Source organism: Hyaena hyaena, unplaced genomic scaffold, assembly GCF_003009895.1.
Source record: "Hyaena hyaena isolate Hyena2069 unplaced genomic scaffold, ASM300989v1 scaffold_215, whole genome shotgun sequence".
Lineage (NCBI taxonomy): Eukaryota > Metazoa > Chordata > Mammalia > Carnivora > Hyaenidae > Hyaena > Hyaena hyaena.
Window position 1 is genome coordinate 1386032 of NW_024080846.1, and position 26472 is coordinate 1412503.

Below are 26472 nucleotides of genomic sequence, written 5' to 3' on the forward strand. Positions count from 1 at the left end.
CTGGAAAAGACCACATGTGGGTCTATTCATGAACCCTGCCCCTCCCAAAATACTGGTTTTCAGACCATGGCATCCTTTGGTTGGCTAGATGCTCTTGGGCCCTTCCTTGAGTCGTTTCCACAGTGAATGTCTCACGAAAGGATGGTGCAGAAAGCCAGCCTCCATTGCGACTTCGCCTCACTTCCTGGGAGTTGGAGGGATGCCCACAGCTGTGCCAACAGTAGTATGGAGGCTGGAAAATCACTGGCAGTCAAGGTCCCCACTCCGCTCCTGTTCCCTGGGAACATTCCCCAAGGTTCCGGTTTTAGCCTTTCTCGCTGTTTACTCTGTGCAACTCCTGACCCGGCATTCCCTTCGGACCACTCTTCTGGGTCACCCAGACCAGAAACCTCCAGGACACGCCTCTCCGCCTTCCACCTCACCACGTGCCTTCAAGCCTCCTTTCCCAGTAGAGTCCTACGGCTGTCTCCACTGCCCCTGACTCGGCCTCTTCATTCATGTACGGAAAACCCAACAGCTGTGACACTCCCCCAGCTAAACTGCTCTTGGCCCCTGTACCTCAGGCTGTTCACGACCCAGGAAGGCCCTTCCCAGGTTCAAGTCCTACCCTGCACAGCATCCTATAAAGTCCCTCCTCCACCCTGAAGACCTCGCAGATTCCCTTAACTCATGGCATCCACACAGCCACCACGCTGGACAACCACAGAAGGACTTTTTTAGGACGTTTCTAGGTGCCCTTTTACTATTCGTAGCCCCTCCCATCTCCAGACCAGGTCAATACCTTGGGAACACATACCACGGCTTGGAAACCCTTCTTGGGGTTCCCTGCTTCACAGCATGTGGCATCTGTTGTAACAGCTGTCACTGGGGATGTCAGCAGGCGGGCAGGCTGGACTCGGATGGTTGCCTAGAGTATCTCTACAAAAGCTTTAAGACTCACTACACTGGGATGTTCAACTGGACCAGGGGAGCCTTATCGCCTTAACTTCCTTGAGGGCACGGATGTCCTAGGTCTTTGCCGCTCTGTAGCACCCAGCTAAAATGATGTTCAAGAGATACCTGGATTTCCTGGGAGGATGCTTTTGTTCAGTGGGAAAGGCGTACAACTCAAATGTGATTTCCTTACTGTCAGAGAAGCCTTTCTCACCCTCTCTTGGACTGTAAGATGTAGGGCCAAGGGGACTGGATCTACCATGTAGACCGGTGGGCAAGACCTCAGGCTGGATGTCAGGAGGGGAGACTAAGATGCTTTTCCTGGAAAGCTAAGGGATCAGGAAGGCCGACTGGTCCCTACACTGACCCTAGGTGTTTCCGTTGTTGTCTTTGCCCTCCACACTCACTTTCCATCTGTAGGAAAAGGGTAGCCTGTATGCCTGGAGCCAACATGCTGCTGTGCCTGGGCCCTTCCACACACCCTCACCAGGCACAGCGATTCCAGCAGCCTTCACAGTCCTCGTGGGGAGAGGGGACTTGAACTTGGATGTAGAAAAGGCCAGACAAAGGACTTGACCACTAAGGCCTGCTGCTCCCGAAATTGTAGATTGTGAGTCCAGAATCATAAGGTCCAAGTCAGCCACTGTCTCTTGGCCAAAGGCCACCCACGCCCAGCATATCCTATAATGAGAAACACCTGCTGCTTCTCAGTAAGCCCTCCACCTGGCATTCAAGGCCCTTAGAAATGTGGCCCTTTTATGGCCATTTATAAACCCCCCTCCCCCTCCATATTGCCTGCTCTGGCTAACGTGGGCAACTTGATGTCTCGTCCTCATATGCCCTGGTTCCCCAAGACCACTTGACCTTGGCAATACCGGGCTCCTGCCTCTCCCCAGCCCACTCCTTTTCAGTACCCAGCTGTAGATCACCTCCACGAAGCCTTCACTTGCATGGACCACTCCCTGATAACCAATCCTATACAGTCTCGTTTATACTCCCTTTCCTTACGGACAAACCTTATGTGTCAGTGAAATCCTCAAGGCAGAGCACCCGTCTCGTGTCCGTGTCCCCCCATGACAGCTCACATGAAGGGATCACAGGACAATATGAGGGGCACATGTCTGTATCAGCCAAGGCTCAAGTTCTTCCCTTTGACTCTTGCAGGGAATAGGCCACAGAACAAAGGTGACCGGGTCACTTGACAGGCTTGGGGGACAAAGCCCAGAAAAGAAATCGCACCCAGCACTGAACAAGAGACGGAGAGCAGCACAACTCAACGCCAGTCCCATCCGTTATTTACCAGTATGCGATTTTAACTTCTCTGAGCCGTACAATGAGGATAACACTTAGCCTACTTACCTTATAGGTTCAGTGTGACAATCAATGAGAGAAGTAGAGGAAAGCGCTCAGAAGCACCGAACAAATAGTAATTGGGGTTAGTGATCCACTTGGAGTTGAAAAGAGCTCAGACAGGGGCCAACTCTTGGCCCTAGGGCGAAGGTGGCTTTTATTTCCTCTCTTGGGGAAGGAGGGGAGGGGAGTTTTTGCACACACACCAACCTAAGAAAGGAGTGGGTGCGCCCCCAGAGGTTGGGACTGGAAGAGCCGGGCCATGATTCAGAAGGGCTCCTCCATGTCCAGTTCCTGGCCCTGGGCTGCAGGGTGTGCTCCTGAAGAGTCACTCCCCTTAGGGTGCATGAATGGAGGCACATGGAGGTATCTGCTGGTGTTCACGAAGAGGAAGGGGGAGCAGGTGCCCTGAGTGAGGGAGCAGAGGCCTGGGCCGGCCGGCCCCAAGCTCAACGCCTGCCCAGGATTAAAACTTGCAAAAGGTCTGGCTGGTGTTACTCTTCCCGAGAAGGGCCAGAGGGGCCCAGAGGCATCGCTCAATTCGATGGCTGGTCCTTTAAATGTCCATCTCAAACTGTGACTCTTCACCTGGGGAGAGAAGGGACAGATGGCCAGGTAAGCAAGGGGTGAATTGTAGGGCTCACATTTTAGAGGCCAGGGAGAGGCGTTGTTTTTCATTTTGTTGTTCCCTACAAGAGTAGGAGAATGGGGGGAGGGCAGGATTCCACTAGGAATTCCTGGACACAGGCCGGAAGGTTCCCTGTCTAGCTGTGCTCCCCTCCCCCATCCCAAAGCAAGAAGGGAGACCACGTAACCCCACAGAAAAAGTGACAGTCCCAAATTTCATACTATTTTTACTGTTTTTAAAAAATATTTTAGGGGCGCCTGGGTGGCTTAGTCGGTTAAGCGTCCGACTTTCGCTTAGGTCATGATCTCGCGGTTCGTGGGTTCGAGCCCCGCGTCGGGCTCTGTGCTGACTGCCAGCTCAGAGCCTGGAGCCTGTTTCAGAGTCTGTGACTCCCTCTCTCTCTGACCCTCCCCTGCTCACGCTGTCTCTCTCTCTCTCCTAGAAATAAATAAAACATTAAAAAAAAAATTAAAAAAAAAAATTTTATTTTAGAGGCACCTAGATGGCTCAGTTGAGTGTCTGACTGTGGCTAAGGTCATGATCTCATGGTTCACAAGTTTGAGACCACATGGGGCTCTCTGCTGTCAGTGCAGAGCCCACTTCAGATCCTCTGCCCCCTGGCCCTTCCCCCACTCACTCACATGCATATAGTGTCTCTCTCTCACTCAAAAATAAACATTTAAAAACGTAAAAATAAAAATTTTATTTATTTATTTTTTTTTTTGCGACAGCATACATGTGCAAATGGGAGGGGCAGAGCATAAGAGACAAGAGAATCTAAGGCAGGCTCCAGGCCCAGTGCAGAACCTGACTTGGGCGTTGATCTCACAACCGTGAGATCATTACTTGAGCCAAAATCAAGATCAGACACTTAACCTGACTGAGCCACCCAGGCACCCCTGATTTTTATTATTATTATTATTTTTTTAATGTTTTATTTATTTTTGAGAGAGAGAGAGCGTAAGCAGGGGAGGGGCAGAGAAAGAGTGAGTCGTGGATCCAAAGTGGGCTCTATGCTGGGGGCAGGGAGCCCAATAATGCAGCTCGAACTCACAAACCCGCGAGATCATGGCCAGACCCGAAGTCAGACAATTAACCAACTGAGCCACCTAGGCACCCCAATTTTTATTGTTTTTAATGAGAGTGAATAGTTACTTGGATTTAATATAAATACAACCTCCCAGGTGCCTGGGGGGCTCAGTTGGTTAAGCATCCGACTCTCGATCTCAGCTGAGGTCACGATCTCACACTTCATGAGTTCAACCCCCGTGTCAGGCTCTGCTTGGAATTCTCTCTCCTCTCTGCTCCTACTCCACTCATGCCCTCTCTCTCTCTCTCTCAAAATCATATAAATAAACTGAAAAAAAATTAAAAAATACAACCTCACAGAACAATACTCCTTAAACATAAAACCTTGTTTGACCATCGGTCTCAACCATGGTGTAGAAAACAGGACTAGGCATCTGTCCAGATGCCCACAGAGTAGCCTGACTCTGCAGCAAAGGAGTTATTTTGGTAATTCAGCTGCTCACTGCCCTCACCCTAACTCTTTCCACAAAAATCTCCAAGTAACTCATGCTGCTGGAAGCTGTTTTTTTTTTGTTTTTTTTTTTTACAAATAGTTTATTGTCAAATTAGTTTCCACATTGGAAGCTGTTTTCTTAAATGGAGCGGCCTCCTTCACGATCTCCTGAGTAAGGCTGCTCTGGGGTTCTAAAGACCGAGATGCCTGCTCTGGCCCCTACGGGAAACCGGCCACTTCTGGTTATATGTACACAAATATACGGTCCAAGGCTGGAGCTCTGGTGAATACCCTGTTCAGCAAAATGAAAAATTCTGTCCATCCCTCACCACCCCGTCCCAATGGAACTCCTAGGCCATTATTGTGGGTTAAGGGTGGTCAGCCCGGATGCCTCTGGGCCAACCCTGCCTGAGCTGTGCAGCTCCAGAAACTGGGAGGGGCTAGGGACAGCCCTGAGGCAGCAATGGCTCAGCAACATCAGGTGTGACCACCTCCAACCTCAACTTCCAGTCTTTGGTTTGAGGTGAAATGGGGTGGCCAGGAAGCACCAGGTCACCAACCGCATGAATCTATCCATCCTTTTCAGCATCCTTCAACAAAAGGTGGGGAACCGCACTGCCAGGTGCTGTGTGTGCCCAACTCCACCTCCCTTCCACTCCTGTCCAAGTTTGAAAGGCAAGGCGAGGCAAGGGTGGCCTGTCGTGGGGTTCCCTGGGTAATTATGAATCACATCCTGCAGGCTCTGGCTAGATGGGCTCTGCTGCTGTCAGCAGGGCCAGCCCAGCCTGAGGCCCCAGCTGCTTCCTATCCGGGCTTGGTGCACTGCCTTCCGGGTGAAGGGTCAGTGGGTGCCAATCAGACTCAGGTCAGCCCAAGTGCTTACACTCTACTCTCCCAGAGGAAGCGCTCAGACACTCTGGCAAGCTAGTCAGGATGCCACGAAGGGTGCACTCACACACCCCTCTACCAGGGTGGCTGCTCTGATTACTTAGGGCAAAGGTGGGGAGACATACCAGGAAGGACCTAGCCGGCCCGTGTCAAACCTGCAGAGACAACTGGTTCATGGTCTCTACCTGTCTGCATCAAGAATCCCCAGTGGACCCATACCCTGACAGAAGGCGTCCTGGACGCCTTTCTGATCCTATAGACGTGTAATTTCTTAGAGGGCAGGTACACCGTATCTTTGAGAAGTCCTCTCCTGCACATGTGTGTTGCAGGTGTGGCCCACATGAGGCAGACAAGTGGAAATGCTTCAATACAATGATTCAAAGGGTCATACTTCTTTTTTTTTTTTTTTTAACATTTTTTATTTATTTCTGAGGGAGAGAGAGAGAGACAGCATGAGAAGGGGAGGATCAGAGAGGGAGGGAGACACAGAATTCTAAACAGGCTCCAGGCTCTGAGCCAGCTGTCAGCACAGAGCCTGATGTGGGGCTCGAACCCATGAACCGTGAGATCATGACCTGAGCCGAAGTCGGCTGCCCAACCGACTGAGACACCCAGGCGCCCCAAAGGGTCATACTTCTTTATGAAAGTTGCTGTGTGGAGCCCCCCTCATTTCAGACAAGCTCTCCATTAATTAGACCACCTGATGGGGCCAAATCCCCTTTCCTGGAGTTATTGGGCTGCTTTCATGTGGAAAGTTGGGACTGGTGACAATTCTGTCCCCAACGTCACCTGTGCACCTTAAGCTGCCCACAGAGGGTCGGGCAGCCGCCATCAATCTCCCCCACCCCCCTCGAAATCTCCTCCCTGAAGGGGAGCCATGGCTGCATAGGTTCCCTTCCCAGGGGAGAGCCTCGCCAAGGCCGGCCACTCACCACCTGCCGGCTTCTCTTCTGGGCTGTTGCGCAGGTGGTTCTGCCTGGTTTCTGTGGGGGTCTCCTCACTGGTCGGGCTGGTGACCCCGGGAATAGTGGGCAGGTCCCGTGGAGGTGTTTTGGTCACAGGCGAGTTCCGACATTCCATCAGGAACTTCCGGTCGTAAATGATCCTGGTACCTGGAAGGAGGCAGGGACATTGGGAAAGCCACCTCAGACCTCCTGCCTGTTCATTTTCCACATCGTTGAGGCATGGCTGCAGCAGAGGCAGCATGTTTTTCTGCAAAAGCAGGATTAAGGAGGAGTGAGACTGGGGCACCTGGTTGGGTCAGTCGGTAGAGCTTGCGACTCTTGATCTTGGGGTCATGAGTATGAGCCCTACCTTGGGGGTAGAGTTTACTTTAAAAAAACATAAAGAGGGGACATTTGGTTGGCTCAGTCAGAGGAGGTCTGACTCTCGGTTTCGGCTCAGGTCATGATCTCATGATCCGTGAGTTCGAGCCCCATATAAGGCTCTCTGCTGTCAGCACAGAGCCCGCTTCTGATCCTCTGTCTCCCTCACTCTCTGCCCCTCCCCCATTAGCGCTCTCTTTCAAAAATAAACATTTGAAACGGGGGGGGGGGGGGGAGGTGTTTGGAAAAGAGGAATGATGCAGATTCAGGCATCTGGCTGCAGCCCCACTCTGCTGCCTCAGAACCACCAATCCCAGAAGTGGGGCGCTCTGATAGCAGAGGGGCCAGGCAGGCCACCACACCCTGCTTTCTCCCCTCAGATCAGCACATCCCGGGCTCTCTCCTTAAAGCCCACCGACTCACTTCCCTAACCAGTGTTATTACTCAGGACAGCCATATCTGCCACAGGAGAAGGTACATTTTTATTTGTTTTTCAATCCAGTCCTCACAGTACCAGAAGTTTTAACTCCATTTTACAGATGAGCCAACAGAAAATCAAGTGACTCCCCCAGACTAGTAAAAATGAGAACACTTCCCCTCCTGGGCTTTGTGGACAGGAGCGCCACACAGGCTCCACCTTTCCCACCAAAGGCTCTCCTGCCGAGCATGTCCCCTGTGACACTTGCTCTGACATATTACCACACCTCAGGGCCCGTACATGGTCTGTGTTCGTACATGGTCTGTGTTCTACGCACTCCCTCCTCACTCTCCTTTCCCAGGCATCCCCCCCAGGGCGAGGACCAACTCTTAGGGACCCACCCTGCCATCCTGTAAGGGCAGCTGCCTGAGTGATACCTTACAAAGGAGAATTTTCTAAAGTCCAGGACCCAGGATTCCTGTGGGAGACTTGCTGATTTCATCAAAGAAAGTGACTAATGAGAGGTGATTCACGTTAGGTTCTTATTTAATCAGGATCACCTCTAAAGCACCCGTACAGTACTAGTAGCTTATCTTAAACGCCTCGCTCACACTCCTGATTCTTCCCTTTCAACAAAGAGCAGGTGTCAGCTGGATTCCTCAGGCAGTGGAATCCAGACAATTTAAAACTGCCTTGGTGTCATTATACTTCTTTTTATAGTTATCTTCTATTTATGGTAAGTGAATCTGGTTTTCCATATATAGTCGTGATATCGTTTCCTTTTAATATATAACAGGATATAACTTAATAGATTATACGTTATAAATAGTGCAAGTAATAAAATAAAATAACAAAAACTAAGTTCAAAAGGTAAGGGATAGGGGCGCCTGGGTGGCTCAGTTGGTAAAGCGCCCGACTTCAGCTCAGGTCATGATCTCATGGTTCATGGGTTCGAGCCCCGCGTCAAGCTCTGTGCTGACAGCTCGCTCACAGCCTGGAGCCTGCTTCAGATTCTGTATCTCCCTCTCTCTCTGACCCTCCCCTGCTCTCTCTCTCTCTCCTAGAAATAAATAAAACATTTAAAAAATTTTTTATTTTTTTTTAATGTTTTATTTATTTCTAGGAGAGAGAGAGAGAGAGAGAGACAGCGTGAGCAGGGGAGGGTCAGAGAAAGAGGGAGTCACAGACTGAAACAGGCTTGAGGCTCTGAGCTGGCAGTCAGCACAGAGCCCGACGCGGGGCTCGAACCCACGAACCGCGAGATCATGACCTAAGCGAAAGTCGGACGCTTAACCGACTAAGCCACCCAGGCGCCCCTAAAAAATTTTTTAAAAAGGTAAGGATATAAAGAGAAATACTAAATATATATACAAATAGAATGCAAGGTGCAACTGTAATGCAAACTGCAGAGGAAATAAGTGGGCAGAGTATAGACGCTATGATTTTTAAAAATATTTTTTTAAATGTTTCTTTATTTTGGGAGAGAGAGAGACTGCAAGCAGGGGAGGGGTAGAGCAAGAAGGAGAGAATCCCAAGCAGGCTCCATACTGTCAGCACAGAGCTCAGTGTGGGGCTCGAGCTCATGAAATGCGAGGTCATGACCTGAGCCAAGGTGGAGCATCAGATGCTTAACCAACTGAGCCAGGTGTTCCTGATTTTTTAAACAAGCTTTAATTCATTTTAATTTTCTTGTAGAAAACCAAGTGGTGGCCACAGCTGGAGACTAGGTCTTCAGCACAGAGACTCTGGTGTGGGTCAGTGGATGCCTGATAGGGAGAATTGGTGAACAATCTCTTTTCAGAGGTCAGGGGTGAGATAGCTGTAGGTCTTGGAAATGGCAGCAGAAGTGGCCGTGGTGAAGCTGCCCAGGGTGGCAGTGCAGCCCCTGGGGGCAGGGATGCGGCGCACCTGGTCACCTTCCATGGGACAGTGTGGGGCTTGCGACCTTATCCGCCCCCCTCCCCTGCCCAGCAGCCTTGCCGCACGGGGGACAATGGAAAGCTTGGCAAGGATGATGGCCCCACGAATGGCAGTGGCCACCTCCTTGGAGCACTTAACATCCACACCAACATGTCCCTTATAATCTCTGATGGCAACAAATGCCTTGAACCTGGTCCACTGGCCAACACAGGTCTGCTTTTACACAGGCATCATCTTTAAAACCTCATCTTAGGGGGACGCCCCCAGGAAAAGTCAATGATTTCAGATTTCTTGAAGGGCAGGGAGAAGAGACAGATCTCCTCCAGGGACTTATCTTCATGCCCTTGACAGGGTGGCCCAGCCTGGTGACGCAGATCCACTCCTTGTCCTCGGCCTTGCCTCCTCGAGCTCTACGGCCCCACCCTGACCACGGCCGTGGCCCCAGCCATGGATGCCGCTGCCGAAGACTCTGTGGAAGCCTTGGCCTCCCTCCCAAGGCCCTCAGAGGCCCTTCTGCAGCACCAAGGTCATCCGCCGTTTGGTATTTTCCTGGAGAAGCTAGAAGCTATGATTTAGATTTCAGGAATGCCTCTCCTTCTCAATAACTCTCAAGTAGTTCCCTCACTTAAAGGCTATGACGAGTGCCATCCCAACAGCAGGGATTCCCGTCTCAGATGCTGGGAGCTGGCTCTCCAGGAGTGGCACCCTGGAGAAGAATCCATTTGCATCTCTGGGCTCTGAGTAGGCCTGCACGGGTTTGGGGTCCTTCTCCTGAGGACCAGGATGCTGAAGAACAGAGAAATGGTCACAGACACCAAAACGTGCCCTTGGCCTACTCATGCGTGCTGTCCTAGTCTGACTCTAGCCCTAAGGTACCCAGAGCTCCGCTCTCCTTGCTTGAGAGGCAGATGCTGAAGTTGACAGTCTTGTTCATTATCACTATGGGGGCTAAAGTTCACAGTTCACATGTCTTTCTTTTTTTTTTTTATTTATTTACTTTGAGAGAGAGCGAGAGAGGGAGCGCAAGCGAGGGAGGGGCAGAGAGAGAGGGAGAGAGAGAATTCCAAGCAGGCTCTGTGCTGACGTGCCCCGATGCAGGGCTCAAACTCATGAACCGTGAGATCATGACCTGAGCCGAAGATGGATGCTTAGCCGATGGAGCCACCCAGGTGCCCCCACAGTTCACATTTCTTAGCAAGAGAGTATAAAGCAAAGAACCCACGCTGCACTTGAGACTCTGCCACCGACCAGGAGTGTGACCCTGTGCCCACAGACCTCTGTTCCTCCCCTGTTTGAACCTCAGTTTCCTCATCTGTAACACGAAGGGCCATGAGCCCAGTAGGCTACAAATGGAGAAGAACAGTGCCTTCTCCTTGAGGGGAAGTGCCTTGGCTCCAGACAGCGACCACTCTTCTCTGTTTCTTAATCCTCAGGGCTCGTCAAGAGTCACTCCTGTCCTGGCCTACCTCCAGTTTTGCTCTTCTGTTGTTCTGTCCACCACAGAATAGGGAACTGACCCCCTCCTGAGTGGAACCTAAGAGTTGGAGATTCAAGAGTCTCAAAAAATGAACGAGGGGATCAACACTCCTGGAGAAGCTCTGAAAGGTCACCGGCCCCCAGACGTTTTTCTGTAATTGTGGTAAAGACAAATAACATACAATTTGCCAACTTAAACATTGCTAAGTGTACGGCCCAGTGGCATTAAGTACATTCACGGCGGTCTGCAACCAACCTCCAAGATGCTTTTCATCTTGCGAAACTGAAACTCTACACCCATGAAATAGCAACTCCCACTGCCCTCCCCCCTAACCCTTGGAAAGCACCATTTTATTTTCTGTTATCTATGAACCGGGCTGCTCCAGGTACCTTGTCTAAGTGGAATTATACAGTACTGGTCTTGGTGTGACTGGCTTACTTCACTTCGCATGACATCCTTCAGTTCCTCTACTTTGTTGACCATGTCTTTTTTTTTTTTTTTTTTTTTTTTATTTCTAGGAGAGAGAGAGACAGCGTGAGCAGGGGAGGTTCAGAGAGAGAGGGAGTCACAGACTGAAACAGGCTCCAGGCTCTGAGCTGGCAGTCAGCACAGAGCCCGACGTGGGGCTCAAACCCACGAACCGCGAGATCATGCCCTAAGCAAAAGTCAGACGCTTAACCAACTAAGCCACCCAGGCGCCCCTGTTGACCATGTCTTAATGTCCTTCCACGTTAAGGCTGAATAATATTCCACTGTGTGGACATGCCACGTTGTGTTTATCTGCCTTCCATCTTTTGGCTAGTGTGAATAATACTACTGTGCACGTGGGTGTGCAATTATCTCTTCGAGACCCTGCTTTCAATTCTTTGGGGGTCTATACTGGGCGATTTTTAAATCATTAATTATACTTAAAAGAGAAAAAGAGCCTCCGTGCCCCTTGCCCTCCACCTAGGGCACTTGTTTAAAAATAAGAACCCTCATTTGTGCTAATAAACTCCGGAAACCAAATGTTAGCAGAGGTGGTTCCCAAGTCACCCACCGTGGGGGTATTTAGCTGGGGAGGGAGGCCATGCAGGGGGCAGGGACAGTGGTGTTCAGAAAGTCAGCTGACAAGGCATCAAGCCTAGGAGAGGACCATTAGCCCCCTGTGACTCATCTGGGGTCAGTGAGGAATATGAGATGGAGATCAATGTAGTGGAAATGTTTCGTGTGGAAGCAGTTTTAGCTTTTTAACCCTTTTTTCTCCCATCCCTTCATGGGATCCATCAATACACAGCAACAGTGATGTTCTGGAAATTCCCTATATCTTCCACAGACGAGACAAACAGCAAAACACAGTCTCATATTGGCAAAAATAGGCACCCTTGGCTGAAACGCAGTCTCCGGGAGCTGGGGACTTGGCCTGCATACAGGAACAGGAAATGGAAACGGGGGCAGGGGGGTGCCAAGGTCCCTGCAAAGCACGGAGCCTCAGGCAGCGCCTTGGGTGTTGGTCAGGTATTGTCTTCTGGGGCACACGGGTATCACACCCGTGGTCTTCAGTGGGGGCCCTACCTTCCCTCTATTGGGAAAAATGGTCCAACTCCAACAGGCTTCTACAAACAAGATCATGAAGAGCTTTTGAGGATCTAGGTAGCTTCAAGGTGGCAAAGCCACGACATTTTTTTTCCCTGATGCTTCTCTCAAAAGTCACGCAAACACCAAGAAATAGAACAAGATACAGAAGCACATACTCAACATGGAAGCAAGTGGGGCTCAAACTGTTATTACCCCCAAATCATAATATATGATGACAGAAAGTGAATGGAGGAATAGCTCTAACAGAGAGAACGAGGGTGGCATCTAAATGCGGGGACGTAGGGGTGGACCTTACAGCAGGCAGTGGGGTTCTGGAGAACCCCAGGAAGCTTCAGGAATCAGAGGCAAGATGGGCAGAGGTCCCCTAGGTCCCTTACCCCAGGAGGGAAAGGAAACAGGGAAATTAATTTCAAGCTGACCACCTGAATGGTGAGCCTCACACCCCCTTCCCTGCTCTGCTTCAGAATAAAGAGCAAAAGTAAAGATCAATAGAAGTTGATTTTGGGGGGCTGGTGCATCTGGGTGGTTCAGTCAGTTAAGCATCTTTCTAAAAAATTATTTTTTAAATGCTTATTCTTGAGAGAGAGAGAGAGACAGACAGACAGACAGAGTGTGAGGGGAGGAGGGCCAGAGAGAGAGGGAGACACAGAATCAGAAGCAGGCTCCAGGCTCTGAGCTGTTAGCACAGGGCCCGATGCGGGACTAGAACCCACAAGCTGTGAGCTCATGACCTGGGTTGAATTTGGATGTTCAAGCGACTGAGCCACCCAGATGCCCCAAGCATCTGACTCTTGACTTCAACTTAGGTCATGATCTCTGGTTCACCTAGTTCAAGCCCATGTAAGGCTCTGCTGAGAGCAAGGAGCCTGCTTGGGATTCTGTCTCCCTCTTTCTCTGCCCCTCCACTGCTTGCTCGTGCGTGAGCTCATACTCTTTCTCTCTCAGAACAGATAAAAATAAACATTAAAAAAAAATCAGAATATTAAAAAAAGAAGTTGACTGTGGGAAGGGAATTACCAATGAAAAACACCAGCTAGCCACCAGATTGAACCCACCAGCCTCCAGACCTCACGAAGGGCTTCCAGTCAGCTCTGGAGCCTCACTCTTAAATATAACCAGCCCAGATGTCTCCATAAATTTCTGAGAAAAGCCTGTATCTAAGGAGAGATCCAAACAAACCGACAGAAGGAAATAGTTTTTGAGAGACAAAAAAAGAGGGCAGGAGTGGGGGAGGGGCAGAGGGAGAGGGACAGAGGATCCAAAGCGGGTTGCGTACTATCAACAGAAAGGCTGCTGTGGGGCTAGAATTCACATCAGATCATGATGTGAGCCGGAAGTCGCTTAACAACTGAGCCATCCAGGAGCCCCAGACTTTGAAGACTTTTTTTTTTAAGAAGATTTTTTTTAATTTATTTTATTTTTATTAAAAATTTTTTTGATGTTTATTTACTTTTGAGAGAGAGAAAGACACAGAATCCGAAGCAGGCTCCAGGCTCTGAGTTGTCAGCACAGAGCCTGACGCAGGGCTCTAACTCACAAACTGAGATCATGACCTGAGCCAAAGTCGGGCGCTTAACCTACTGAGCCACCCAGGTGCCCCTACAGGAAGAAAATTCTAACAAAATTAGAGCAAGCTGAAGGGCTTCAGCAGCTACATGGCAGGTCCATGTATTCATAAATCCAGAAGTCAAATTTGTGTGTAAAACTGTTATTTTGTTCAGTATTTTAGAGGTGCTGGAGGGTATGGAAGACTTAGTTGAATGAAAACTAAGCACATTAAAAAAAAGTTTATTCATTTATTTTGAGAGAGAAAGAGCAAGTGGAGGAGGGGCAGAGAGAGAGAGAGAGAATCCCAAGAAGGCTCCACACTGTCAACACAGAGCCCGATGCGGGGCTTGAACCCATGAACTATGAGATCATGACCGGAACCAAAATCAGGAGTCAGACGCTCAACTGACTGAGCCACCCAGATGTCCCTTTAACTAAGCACATTTTTTAAAAAATTGTTTTATTTGGGAAAAGTCCTTCTTACAAAAGGCTGCTGCAAAATACAGACACCTCTGCAACAATTACTTGTTTTCTCTTAAAGTAAAAGAATGGCCGGGACCCAAGGAATCACAGCACTGGACAGACAAATGAGCATCTCCAAGTTGTTTCAGGAAGCAGAGCAACAAGGCTCAAAGCTAAAATTTGCAATCAAGAAATTCTTCTAACAACTTAACTTTAGCTTATCCCATGGATTACCAGCCCCGTCCATCTTGAGTGGAAACGCGTGACTTATTCCTACAAACCAATTATTCCGCTACAAGAAATGCCTCAGAAGTTCTGAATCACATCTATCTACCTGCAAAGCTCAGGGATGGGATGAGCCAAGTATTCACAAAAAGAAACACAAGATCCCAAAGAGGAAACCACACCTGGGGACAAAAGTTTGTCCCAAAGTGCCTGGGCTGGAAAGGCTAGCAGACCAAAACCATTAAATACAACTCTGTACCCGAGCTCCGGGCTGTGTTAATGTATGGGACAAACCTCTGTGGCTAAGCCCATTTCTCTATCTATATTTATACAGACTAGAGCTAACACTAGTCTACACCACAGAGATAACTGCTTTGTCCTTTACAATCTATTTGGCCCCTGGGCTGAAACCACCAAACCAAGGTTTTCCCCGAAGGCTAAGAATGCATCTATGCAGGGTAGAGAACTTCATCCCACGCTCACACTCCTGCATGCCAGGTCCAGCAGCCCCTGCGAGTCCACTTCCAACTCTGCATTTATTTTATACCCCTGTACCTTTTCTATGTGTTTCTATGCGTTTCTACCTTTTCACAATTTGCCTGTCATGCTAAACATAGCTCAAATCACAATGCATTCGCACCTGGTTCTGGCTACCCAGTAATAAACTGTGGGTTAGAGGGTAGGAAACAGATAAAGCACGCACATGTAGATTTCACCAGCCGTCTCAAATATCCACCTCGTAAGTCTATGAGATCATGACCTGAGCCGAAGGTGGACACTTAACCGACTGAGCCACCCAGGTGCCCCACTCTATGTTTTTTTTTTTTTAAAGTTTACAATAATTAACTACCTGGCTCATCAAGGGCCATAGTAATAAAAGTAATGTGTATTTTTTTTTTAAATTTGTGATATAATTCTATTAGGGAATGGGAAGAGAAGATGAGAGGGGCGCCAGGGTGGCTCAGTTAGTTAAGACTCCGACTTCAGCTCAGGTCACAATCTCACAGCTTGTGAGTTCGAGACACTCATTAGGCTCTGTGCTGACAGCTCAGAGCCTGGAACCTGCTTTGGATTCTGTGACTCTCTCTGCCCCTCCCCAGCTCTCTCTCTCTCTCTCTCTCTCTCTCTCTCTCAAAAAGAAGAGAAGATGAGGGTGTACAGATGATAATAAGTCTTCGTCTATCAATAGATAAAGTCAAGAAAAAGTCAGAAATATGGAAGTAAATCCCCAAAGAAAGAGCTGAAAAATATTAGTTACATCTAAAGAGATGGGGGTGGAGAGACACGGGGCTACTCTTTTGTTAGGATTTTGAGATAATTATACACACACGTACATATGGTATATAAAACTTTGATGTGTTTTTTAAATTAAGGGACAGGTTAAATTATGGATCGGACCTGTAATTCGGCGCCGTGTGGTTACTATTTGGAACAAGTGTACGTTGTCTGCAACATACTGTGTAAAAGAGTCACAGAACTGTAAGTATTTGTGTCTGGTCACCTCTGCCGGTGAGATAAGGATTAAGTCCAGAGGAACATCTTTTACACTGAGCACATTTTGTTTTTTAATACAAAACTCTACTGCATATGGTATTAAGCAAACAAATAAATAAGGAAATAGGGTCAGAAGTTCCTTTTCTAATAAGTCAAGTTAGAATGGACTTGACTGGAACTAGGTAGGATTTCCCCCCACTCCCCACAAAAAGCCTAGGGGGCTCTCTGCTGAGCAAGGAAAGTGGAGTGGTGAGCCCGCCCCTCCAGCACCTCTCTGGGCTGCTGTGCATTAGGCCCTGTCCATGCTAGACTTTAACTCCCAGGAACTGTACCCAAGGATAGGAACCACAGCAACCCAGGGACATGTTAACCTCCATGGACAAGTGGTAATCCTCGCCTACACATTTATCTATCTTCACTTGAACGTGCATCCCCAAACAGGTGTGCTGGTCTCACGTATTTGAACCCCTTTGCACCAGCGCCGTGCCAAGCGCTAGGCATGTAAGGAATAGTTTCCTGATCTCACTCCCAATTTAGCTGGAAAGACCTGTAAACAAACAACTAAAGTCAAGTGGGTAAAGTCTGAGAGCAGCGGCATATGTGGGGATCAGAGACTGGGGAGGGATCTATGCTGTGTGTGTGCCAGTGGGGACAGAGGGATTGAGCCCTCCATAAGCCTGGGGCACCCAGAGAAACTACCCTGTCACCCCAATTCTTCACACTCCCCAAGCGGTCTATGGACTGAGGATGGTCTAGACTGGAGAAACTGGAGTTACAGAGCAAGGGTATCCAGAAACTTGCCTCCCAGTAGGGTAGGGGGAGAATGGAGGCGGACCTCCCCCCTTCCCCCCCCCCCCGCCAATGCTTCAAACCACCTGTGTAGCTGGGATCCTGCTGAGTCCTGGGGTAACAGTCAGGTTTGGTTTTGAACTACTTATAGAGAAGAACTGAGGCTATTTTCTAAGTGAAAGCCTTTTTATTTTCTTAATGTTTATTTATTTTTGAGAGAAGAGAGGTGGCAGGGAGAAGCAGAGAGAAAGGGAGACACAGCATCTGAAGCAGGCTTGAACTCACGGACCTTGAGATCATGACCTGAGCCCAAGTCGGACGCTTAACCAACTGAGCCACCCAGGCACCCCAAAGTGAAAGCCATTTAAACGCATCACCACATAACACATGTGGGGAAAACACAAAGTCCAGCAGGCTGCAAGAGTCACCTGCGCTGTAGAGAGAGGGTGTGGGAACAACACACCAGGATGAACACGAGCTCCTCTTCCCACATAGGCTCGTGGTTTGACACCCAGCTCTCCCACTTGCTAGCTCCACCGACTCTGGGCAAGTTATTACTCAGTCTCTCTGTGTCTCCATTTCTTCTTCTGCAGAATGGGGACAATGATGATGGTGCCTACGTCATAGGGTTATGGTGTGGAATGCAACAGAGGCTGACATGAGGTCAGCTCTAGACAAACAAATCCTAGCTATTATGACTGGCATGGTTTCAGGCGACATGATTTAGGGACCAATTATATGGTCAGAGCTGGGACAAATCAGAGGGGAAGTAAGCAACCCTGGAAAGAGACTGGGGGTGGAAGGGGTAGGGGAAGGGCACCCTGTATCGTTTTTTGGCCCACAGCAACATGCTTCGAGAACCAACACGAGCTTTGGCATGTTTGGTAACCAGTGTCATTTGGGACTTTGAAAACTTCAGATGTGCGCCAAATACAAGAATGGTTATTTTTTCTCCAGGCCCGCTTTGTGGTGACAGCAGTTTCCGTGAATGTACAAAGCAGTGTGGACATGCCCCTCGGGTCGGTTTTCCTCAGCTGTAAACAACGGCATCGTACTAGGCTCATTCAAACTATTTTTAAAGCACCAACCACGTGCCAGGCTTTGTAGGTAATCTTTAGGGTCTGTTCCAGCTCTGATACACTACCATTTATTTTTAGGATCTTCTGGTTGGCCGGTGCTCAATGCGGTGCAAACAGCACGGGGCTTGGAGACACAAGTTCAGGGCTCAAACCCGGGTGCACGTGTACCAGCCCCTCAACTCTTAATGACCACTGAATTCCTCAGCCCTAAGAGGAAGGTACTGGGGCACCTGGGTGGCTCAGTCGGTTTAAGCGTCCGATTTTGGCTCAGGTCATGATCTTACAGTCCGTGGGTTCAAGCCCCGAGTTGGGCTCTGTGCTGACAACTCAGAGCCTGGAGCCTGCTTCAGAATCTGTGTGTCTCCCTCTCTCTGCCCCTCCCCCGCTCACTGTCTCTCAAAATAAAATAAAGACATTAAAAAAAAATTTTTTTTAATAAGAGAGGGGTGCTAACAAAATCCACAACCTCACAGGAATAGTGTGAAGATTAAATCACTGCTCATAGCCTGACATGTCGGGTCTCAGTGCCCCAGCCCCCACTCCCCACGAGGGAGATACAGTAGCCTCAACTGGCAGACAGGAAGCTGAGGCTCGGAAAGGCTGTCCCCTCCATGGCCATCCAGGGGGTAGACCCAGCCTCCAGTCCTAAACACCAACTTCTGTTTAAAACTAGCAAGGCATGGGGCGCCTGGGTGGCTTAGTCGGTTAGGCGTCCGACTTTCGCTTGGGTCATGATCTCGCGGTTCGTGGGTTCGAGCCCCGCGTCGGGCTCTGTGCCGACTGCCAGCTCAGAGCCTGGAGCCTGTTTCAGTCTGTGACTCCCTCTCTCTCTGACCCTCTCCTGCTCACTCTTTCTCTCTCCTAGAAATAATAAATAAAAATAAATAAATAAATAAAAAATAAAACTAGCAAGGCAGACCAGGCTACCATGCCTCCGCCGGCACAGGCAACAGGGAACATTCCAGGGGGCTCCAGACTGTTACCTATTCTTCTGATGGTTTGGCCAGAACAGGATGTTCCCTGAGAGAGAGAGACCGGCCTTGATCTCTTCTCCATTTTCCCACAGCACCCACACTCGGCTTCAAAATGGGGCTGGCCGCGACTTCTGTAAATTGAGCCCTGCTTGTTCCCCACTTTGCCCTGCGCCTCGCCTGACGAAACATTCTTCCCCTGGGCTGGCGGCGGGGGGGACGTGAGGCCTAGCCAGAGTACAAGAACGGAATTCCTAGAACTGCTGTTCCCATTCCAGGGAAAGGGAGAGCATTTCACAACATGCTTGGGGGAGGCTCAGAGGCCTGCGTTCAGATGCAAGCCAGCAGCCTGTGAGCAAAATACTCTGGGTAATTTTACATTCAGCTCTCGCCAGCAGCTCTGTGTCAACCTGGAGGCCAAGACGCAGGGTCTACCAGGGGTCTCCCACCCCAGCCACCACACCCCAGTCAGGAACTCAATGCGTCGGGGTGGCTGTCTTGCTGGGCAAGTCTGTTTAGCAAGGGGAGCCACCTCGTCAGGGAGAAAATCTTGGTGAGACAACCAGAGTGTGCTTGGTCCGAGATTTTTCTTCATCTGTGGCTCTGCAAAGAGAACCAAAATCTGGATGTTTCTTAGGGGCCGGGGATCTCATGAAGCTCCTCAAATACCAAATGAGGGCAATCAGTGAGTAACAAAGGGTCCTCTCGCTAGTTCCTCCCTTTGAGGCCCTGACATGTGAGGGAAGAGTCCACTTTATTTGAAAATTAAGCAGGAGGGACGAAGCTTTTACAGAAACGTGTAGAACAAAATAATTATTCTAAGGGCTGGCCAAGCTCCTTCCCGTTCTCTCACACACACCGCCCCCACCCAACCAAACATTTCAAAAAAATTTTTTTATGTTTTGTTTATTTTTGAGAGACAGAGAGAGACAGCATGAGCAGGAGAGGGACAGAAAGAGAGGGAGACAAAGAATCCGAAGACAGGCTCCAAGCTCCGAGCTAGCAGAGCCCAAAGCAGGGCTCGAACCCACAAACTACAAGATCACAACCTGAGCCGAACCCAGACGGACACTTAACCAACTGAGCCACCCAGGTGCCCCCCAACCAAACATTTCTAAATGCTCCTGTACCAAGCAGGTTAAGGCTAACCCTGAAATTCATTACCATCTGATACACCTCCCTTTATACAGCAACAAAAGTTGTGGTTGGAAAGAGGGGCCCTGTTTTTTGTGTGAATTGCTCCCCCACCCCCCACGTCCAAATTCATATGCTGAAGCCCCAACTTCCAGTACCTCAGTGTAACTGTATTTGGAGATAAAGTCTTTAAAGAGGTCACTAAGTTAAAATGAGGCTGTTAGGGTGGGGCCCGGATCCAATATACTGGTGTCCTTATAAGAAAGAGAGGGAGATACCACACTCACCACATAGAGTGGCAGCAAAGAGGACAGTCATCTGCAGGCCAACGAGAGGGGCTTCGGGAGAAACCAACCCTGTTGGCACTTTGGACTTCCAGCCGCCAGAACGGTGAGAAAATAAATTACTGTGTTTAAGCCACCCAGTCTTTGGTATTTTGTTATGGCAGCTTAAGCGAATTTAGATAGGCCTGCTTTCCTCTTTTATTCCAGAGACCAGAAGAGAGAAATCAGTTTACACACATGCACTCTCTCTAAGGCAACGGACCTGGTTTAACGTCCGCATTGTATGCATCACCAGGAAACCAAAGGGAGATGTGAACCCGCCTTCACCTCCTGGAATTCTCACTCCTACACATTTTTGGACCGCTGGCCTCAGAACTTGACTCCATCCTACTGCCAGCACTCCAGAAAATCAAGGATGTTCAGATGGAAGTGCTGGGCAGGGCAGGCAAGCATGCGCCCCTCTGAAGGGAGTTCCCAAAGCCTGGCTGCGTGAGGGGTAAAGAGGCAGACTGGGTAGCAGTTAGCAAGGAGAGGCATGGCACAAAGTGGAAGGTATGGCCCAGTGGCCTGGCATCACGGCCACCTGTAGTTTGCTCTGTGGAGCTGAACCTAAGGCCTCGAAAACGGAAATAGGATCGAGAACTCTGGGTTTTCGGGAAGGCATCTTCAGTTCTTAAACCAAGAGTCAATTCACAGGCTTGCGATTCTGGTCTGCTACTAATACCTGGCCTTGGCTCTGCACGGCCACACAGGCGGCTGGGCAGTTAAGTTCCCTCAAAGGACCCCTCTTTGAGGCCCGGCCCTTGGGGAAGACTGCCTGAAAATGAGGCCCCGTAACTCTTCCCATCCCTGTCCCTGGACAGGAGGCTTCTCCCATTCCAAGGCAGGTATCTCCCCTCTCCTGGAATCTGGGCTAGCCCCCTGGCTTGCTTTGACTACCAGAATACTGCATAAGTGATGTTATGTGACTTCTGAGCCTAGGCCTTCAGACGCCTTGAAAATTATCACGTAAGTAAGCCTAGGTTAGGCTCCTGAACACCAAGAGACCAAGAAGACAGAGAGAACTCCCAGCTTTCCAGGTGTCCCCAGCAGTGCCCCAGATAGATGGGGAAGGACACCTTGGGCCTTCTAGCCCAGGACAATCTAGCTGCATGCAGCCAGATGAGTGAGCTCAGGAAGATCATCAGAGACTGCCCAGCCAGCCCAGAGAATGGAGAGAAATAACAGACTTGCTGTTGTTGAAGTTACCAAGTGTTGTGATACTCGGGGCCTAGTATCTGAGCTCTCTCAATAAGCTTTCAGGGGCACGGACATTCAATTACAAGACCTTGTGTTGGCCATGTCCTAGAGCATCCAAATGACATGGGCAGGTGTGACTTCCTCCTGCCTAGCAGTGATGGTGAGTGCCAACAAGTAAATAAGGAGCATTGATCCCAGTGTCTGAGAGCCTGGCCCCGGGTAGTGACATGTTCAGTATAAAGGTCGCCTCCTTCTACTTTCTGTGCAATAGTTGGGAAAAGTAGTATTAGCAATACTGGGATGAGTGAGAAGATTCAGGGAAAGTTAGTCTCGCCCCCTGGGAGATTCCAAGGTAAGCAATTCTACCCTGCGACTGAAAGAGGAGAGAAGAGAAACTTAGATGTCTTCATTAGGCCAGCTCAGACCCAGGCCTAATGGCAAAGGACCTAGGTTACCCTGAGAATACGGTCATTTCAGGGCTCTTTTCAACTCTTCACCTTCTAAACACCAGACTCAGCACTCAGTCACTGCAATGCAAAGATGAGTAAGACTGCTGGGAAAGAACTTCCCATCTATTCAGGGAACAAACATGTAAACAGGCACATGTGATTCATCTGTCATGAATCATAACAGAGGGAGAACACTGGCGTGGCTCTAAGCCCAGAAAGCAACAGGTTTTTTGTCTGTTCGAACACGTAAAACGTAGGTGTGCAAATGAACACTCCTCATTCACAATGACCTATCCTTTTTTCAGTCCTACTGCCCTGTCCCCTCTCTTCTTCTGCAAGGATATCAAATAAAGACCCACACAAGAGGGGGCACCTGGGTGGCTGTCAATTAAGCATCAGACTCGGACTCTGTTCATGACCTCACAGTTCATGGGTTCAAGCCCGGCACGGGGCTCTGTGCTTTGGAGTCTCTGCCCCTCCTTTGCATGGGCACGCACACACATGCTCTCTCTCTCAAAAACAAATAAACTTTAAAGACCCACACCAGAAAAGGCCTCACTGCTTGATACCAACAGATACACATGGTACCACTCTGCCTGTCTTTTTACTAAATTTGGAAATAGAGGACTTTTTTGCTCTTTCATTAAAAAAAAAAAATAAGTAAAAGATCAAATTCCTCTTTCTTTTTTTTTTTAATTTTTTAAAATGTTTATTTATTTTGAGGAAGAGAGAAAGACAAAGCATGAACAGGGGAGGGGCAGAGAGTGAGGGAGACACAGAATCCAAAACAGGCTCCAGGCACTGAGCTGTCAGCGCAGAGCCTGACACGGGGCTCAAACTCACAAACTGTGAGGTCATGACTTGAGCTGAAGTCGGACACTCAACCAACTGAGCCACTCAGGCGTCCCTCAAACTTCTCTTTCAAATAAGGCCCTGCCATCCTTCGAGGATATTGGAAAACAAAACGTGAGCCTCAGAAGGCAACTGAAATCTCACAGCTGTGTATGCATTGCTAGAATATAAGGCCTAGCAGGCTGCCGACTCGAAGCAGGCAATTCTCACACGAGAATCATACAAGTTTTACTGGTTATGGAGGGTGGGGGGTGTCTGCCTAATTACCTCATTCTACGGCTACAACTTTGATGCTCCTAATTCTATTTCAGGTGTGGCTTCATCCTCCTAAGTAGTAAGCCAAACCCTTGAGGTCAGACTGTTTTCCAGGTTCTGGATGTGGTCAATGCCTTGAAAGTGGGGAGGCTGGTGGGCATCAGAGGGAGTTTGGGGTGCTCTACACCAGGGCTCCCCGTCAAAGTCTTTAATGAGGGACATAGTGTGGAATGTTCTAAATGCCTTAAAAGGAAGCTCAGATCAATGGGAGAAGAGGGCCCGTTACATTTCCCTCACTGCCTTAAGGTCCAAGTTCTTTTAACCTGTCCTTAATAATGAGACCCTAGTCTGGGCGCCTGGGTGGCTCAGTCGGTTAAGCAACTGACTTCGGCACAGGTCATGATCTCACGGTTCGTGGGTTCGAGCCCCATGTCGGGCTCTGTGCTGACAGCTCAGAGCCTGGAGCCTGGTTCAGATTCTGTGTCTCCCTCTCTCTCTGCCCCTTCCCTGTTCTTTCTCTGTCTCTCAAAAATAAACGAAAGTTAAAAATTAAAAAAAAAAAAAAATGAGACCCTAGTCTCATTAGAGTTCCTGTAGACCCTGGGCAATAAGGAGACATAATCTCCTGCTGTGTGACTGCGGCCTCCGGACACTGGCTATGTTCTAGCTTCAGTGCCCAGGTCACCTCCTCCTCTTCCCAGCACTGTCTGTTCTATAGCCAAAGACCTGGGAGCTCCTCCAAGGTAAGCTTCCTGGGTAGAGGCTTTGTTTATCTAAGCCAGGGTGCCATTAACACCTGCAGCCCTACCTGCCTACCTCTGATTAACCTCAGCCAGTTCTAGGGTTTAGGTATGCTTACCAGCCAGGCAACCCTGAGGCTTTGGGGTCGACGTCCAACATGGAGTGGGGAACATGGAGGTTGATGGGAGAGGGGTGGAAGAAGGGTTCTGACCCATTCAAAGGCTCCGCGGGGCTACGGTGTCACTGGCGATTTTTAAGACTCCAGAGGCTCAACATTCATAGACAACGCCCCTTTCAACAAATTTCTCTGAAGTTTTCCAGACTTCTCACCAGGTCAGTGGTTTAGCTGGTGAAAGGTTAATGACCACGGAAAGTAAACTGGCATCTGAGGAGTCGATGGTTCAATCAACCACAGCTCCTGTTTCTCTGCAGACAAACACCGCAGTGCCATTCCCAGCAAGAGTAACCTGGGGACACTCCAAGAGCTCTTGACACCTGCAAAGAAACTAGCGTGGGCACCTGTGCAGACTCTCTCCAGCGCCTGGTTGGAGGGCTGATGCCCAACCCAACCTGAAAAGAAGTCTCCTTGGAGAGAAGCATCATTTTGCCAGACCCTGAGGTCTGAAAAGGTGAGGGAAGTCCACTAATTCCTGAGTACTCAGTGTGGTACTTAGATCAATCACTGGGTGCTGGTTAGAAGGGTAGAATCCCAGGCCCAACCGCAGGACGAACAGAATCAGAGTCTGCATTTAAATGCCATCTCCAGGTAATTCACATGTCTATTGAAGAATGAGAAACGGCAGTCAAGGCTGGAGCAAAAGGGTGCCAGAAATGACCTTTTCTTAGGTTAAGCTTCTTTGCCCTGGCAAGGAAGCAAGGTGAAGCGGGCTTTGGAGGAAGATTCCAGACCTTGGCTAACTAAGGCAGACCAGACTGGCTGACTTTGGCAAAAACAAGGTGTGTTTTTCCAGGTGACGGCCTGTGCCGGACACTCCAGACAAGAAAACTGGCTTTAGGTTCAGCGCTGCTAGCTTCCTTCCAGTTGGCCTCAGAAAACAAAGTTACACTCTGATCCCAGAGCCCCTTTCCCTCTCTCCCAACTAAAGACCTTCAAAGGCAGGGAGATTCGCTGTGGTTTACCAAAAACAAACAAAAAACCCATTTCCCAGTCCAAGGTGAGAAGTAGATCAGAGTGCCCTGTAAACAGTACCCCTGGCCATGGCTTCCAATCCGACCTGTCCCCATGCAGCAACAAAGGGTGCAAAAAAGGGTGCCCGAGCCTTTAGGGCTGCCCCAGTGGCCCCTCTGAAAAGATCAAGCAGAGATGCACACCCTCTCTTGAAGAACCCCAAAACTGTCAGGAAAGATCCTGGCAGACACAGTATAGCACAGAGAAACAGACCAAATGGACTACAAAAAGAACTATAGCATGGAAAGAGAATTTGAGTCAAGGGTGGACACAAGGCTCGCTGAGAACTTTTCCTTGGATCATTTTTAACAAAAGAGAGAGCATTTCCCCCCTCTATATACTTGGGTACTATTTCTCGTTCAGTCTGTGAAAACGGTGTGACACTGGACAAGGGACGTGTGTTTTCGAGTTTGGGGCCTCGATGAAACAAGTGCATCTGTGATCCCTAACAGTTCTAACGTTGGATGTTTTCGATCAAACTGCCGGAGACCTCGGATCTGGCTGTGTGCTTGTTCTTGGCGGGACCGGCGCCTGAGAAAATAAGCATGTGGCCGGCGACGTCACTGCCCCGCCCGCCCACACCTGCACCCGTGCCTCTCCACGGAGCGCCACAGTCCGCAGCGTTTTGGCGTTTTCGAGTAGTTTGGGCAGGAGCGGTGGAGGAGGGCGGAGGGGAGGGGAGAAGGGCAAAACGGGGTGAGGGCAGCGCGAGGATGGTAGGGAAGTGGTGAGCCACGAGGATTTCATCATGCAAACGGGCGGGCAGGTTTCATCAGCCCCTGTGCGCTGGGGTTCCCGGGCTGGGAGGGAATGCCTGGCTCCAGACGGCAGCCTCAGGCTGGCCCCAATCCGTGCCAGCTCAGCTTCCTCTTCCTCATACACTCGGGGAGGTCACACGGTTCCCCCTCCCCCGGGACAGAAGAACGTGTTTTCCTGCACAGTCCTGCCCGCGGCCCCAGATCCCACACTCGTTAAGTGGGCCACCCGCCACAGATGCAGGTGAGGCGCTGCTGGGGCAGGAGAGAGCCCTCAGCCCAAATCCTGCGTCAGGGGTGCTGGCTCAATGCAAACTGGGGGTGCCTCGGGAAGGAAAAAAGGATTCTGCAAGAGTCGTTTACATCCAAAGAGAGCGTCCATCCCGTCCCCTAAAACCCCGAGGCCAGGCCTCTCCCTTACTCCCAGGCCACCCTGAGCGGACGCTATTTGCCTCAGTACGCCCCACACCCACAAGAGGTAGCACACCTCGGCATATGGCCGTTCGGGAAGCGTGCATATCCGTGTGGGTAGGGGTACTCGGCTGTCTCTCCCAGGAGGGAACGAATGGGGCAGCTTGCAGCCCGAGCTTCGGAGGACGCACTCAGAGGGCAAGCAATGGGAAGCGGCCATCTGCTCGCGACCCTCGCTGCCTCTGTGGTGCCTTTCTTTCCAGTCATCGCGCCCCTCTGCCCCGTCCAACTGGCGGCTCTCGACCCCTCCCGCTCTGCCCAGTCAGCCCTCCCGCGCCGCCCGCACCCGGAGCCCGCGCTTACCTCCCGGGGTGGTGCTGAAGAGCGTGCCGCCAGGAGTGGTGCTGTAGTCCCCGGGCGGCAGCTGCACGCCGTCGCCAAGGTCCACCCGGCGAGTGGCCGGGATGGCCCGGCTTGGGGTCTGGCTGCAGCTGCTGCCCCCGGACATGATCTCCAGCTCGCGGTGCCTGCAGCTGGAGCGTGGCCCTCCGGCCGC

General features: G+C 50.1%; 1 protein-coding gene across 1 annotated transcript; it reads right to left on the reverse strand.

The window, feature by feature from the left end:
* Positions 1 to 2414: 2414 nt before the first annotated feature.
* On the reverse strand, positions 2415 to 26472 carry EIF4EBP1 (eukaryotic translation initiation factor 4E binding protein 1). Its single transcript, XM_039242504.1, has 3 exons — positions 26280 to 26472; positions 6254 to 6433; positions 2415 to 2871 (listed from the first exon to the last, which is right to left on the reverse strand). The coding sequence occupies exons 1-3, from the start codon at positions 26422 to 26424 to the stop codon at positions 2840 to 2842; spliced, it is 357 nt and encodes a 118-aa protein (XP_039098435.1). The 5' UTR covers positions 26425 to 26472; the 3' UTR covers positions 2415 to 2839.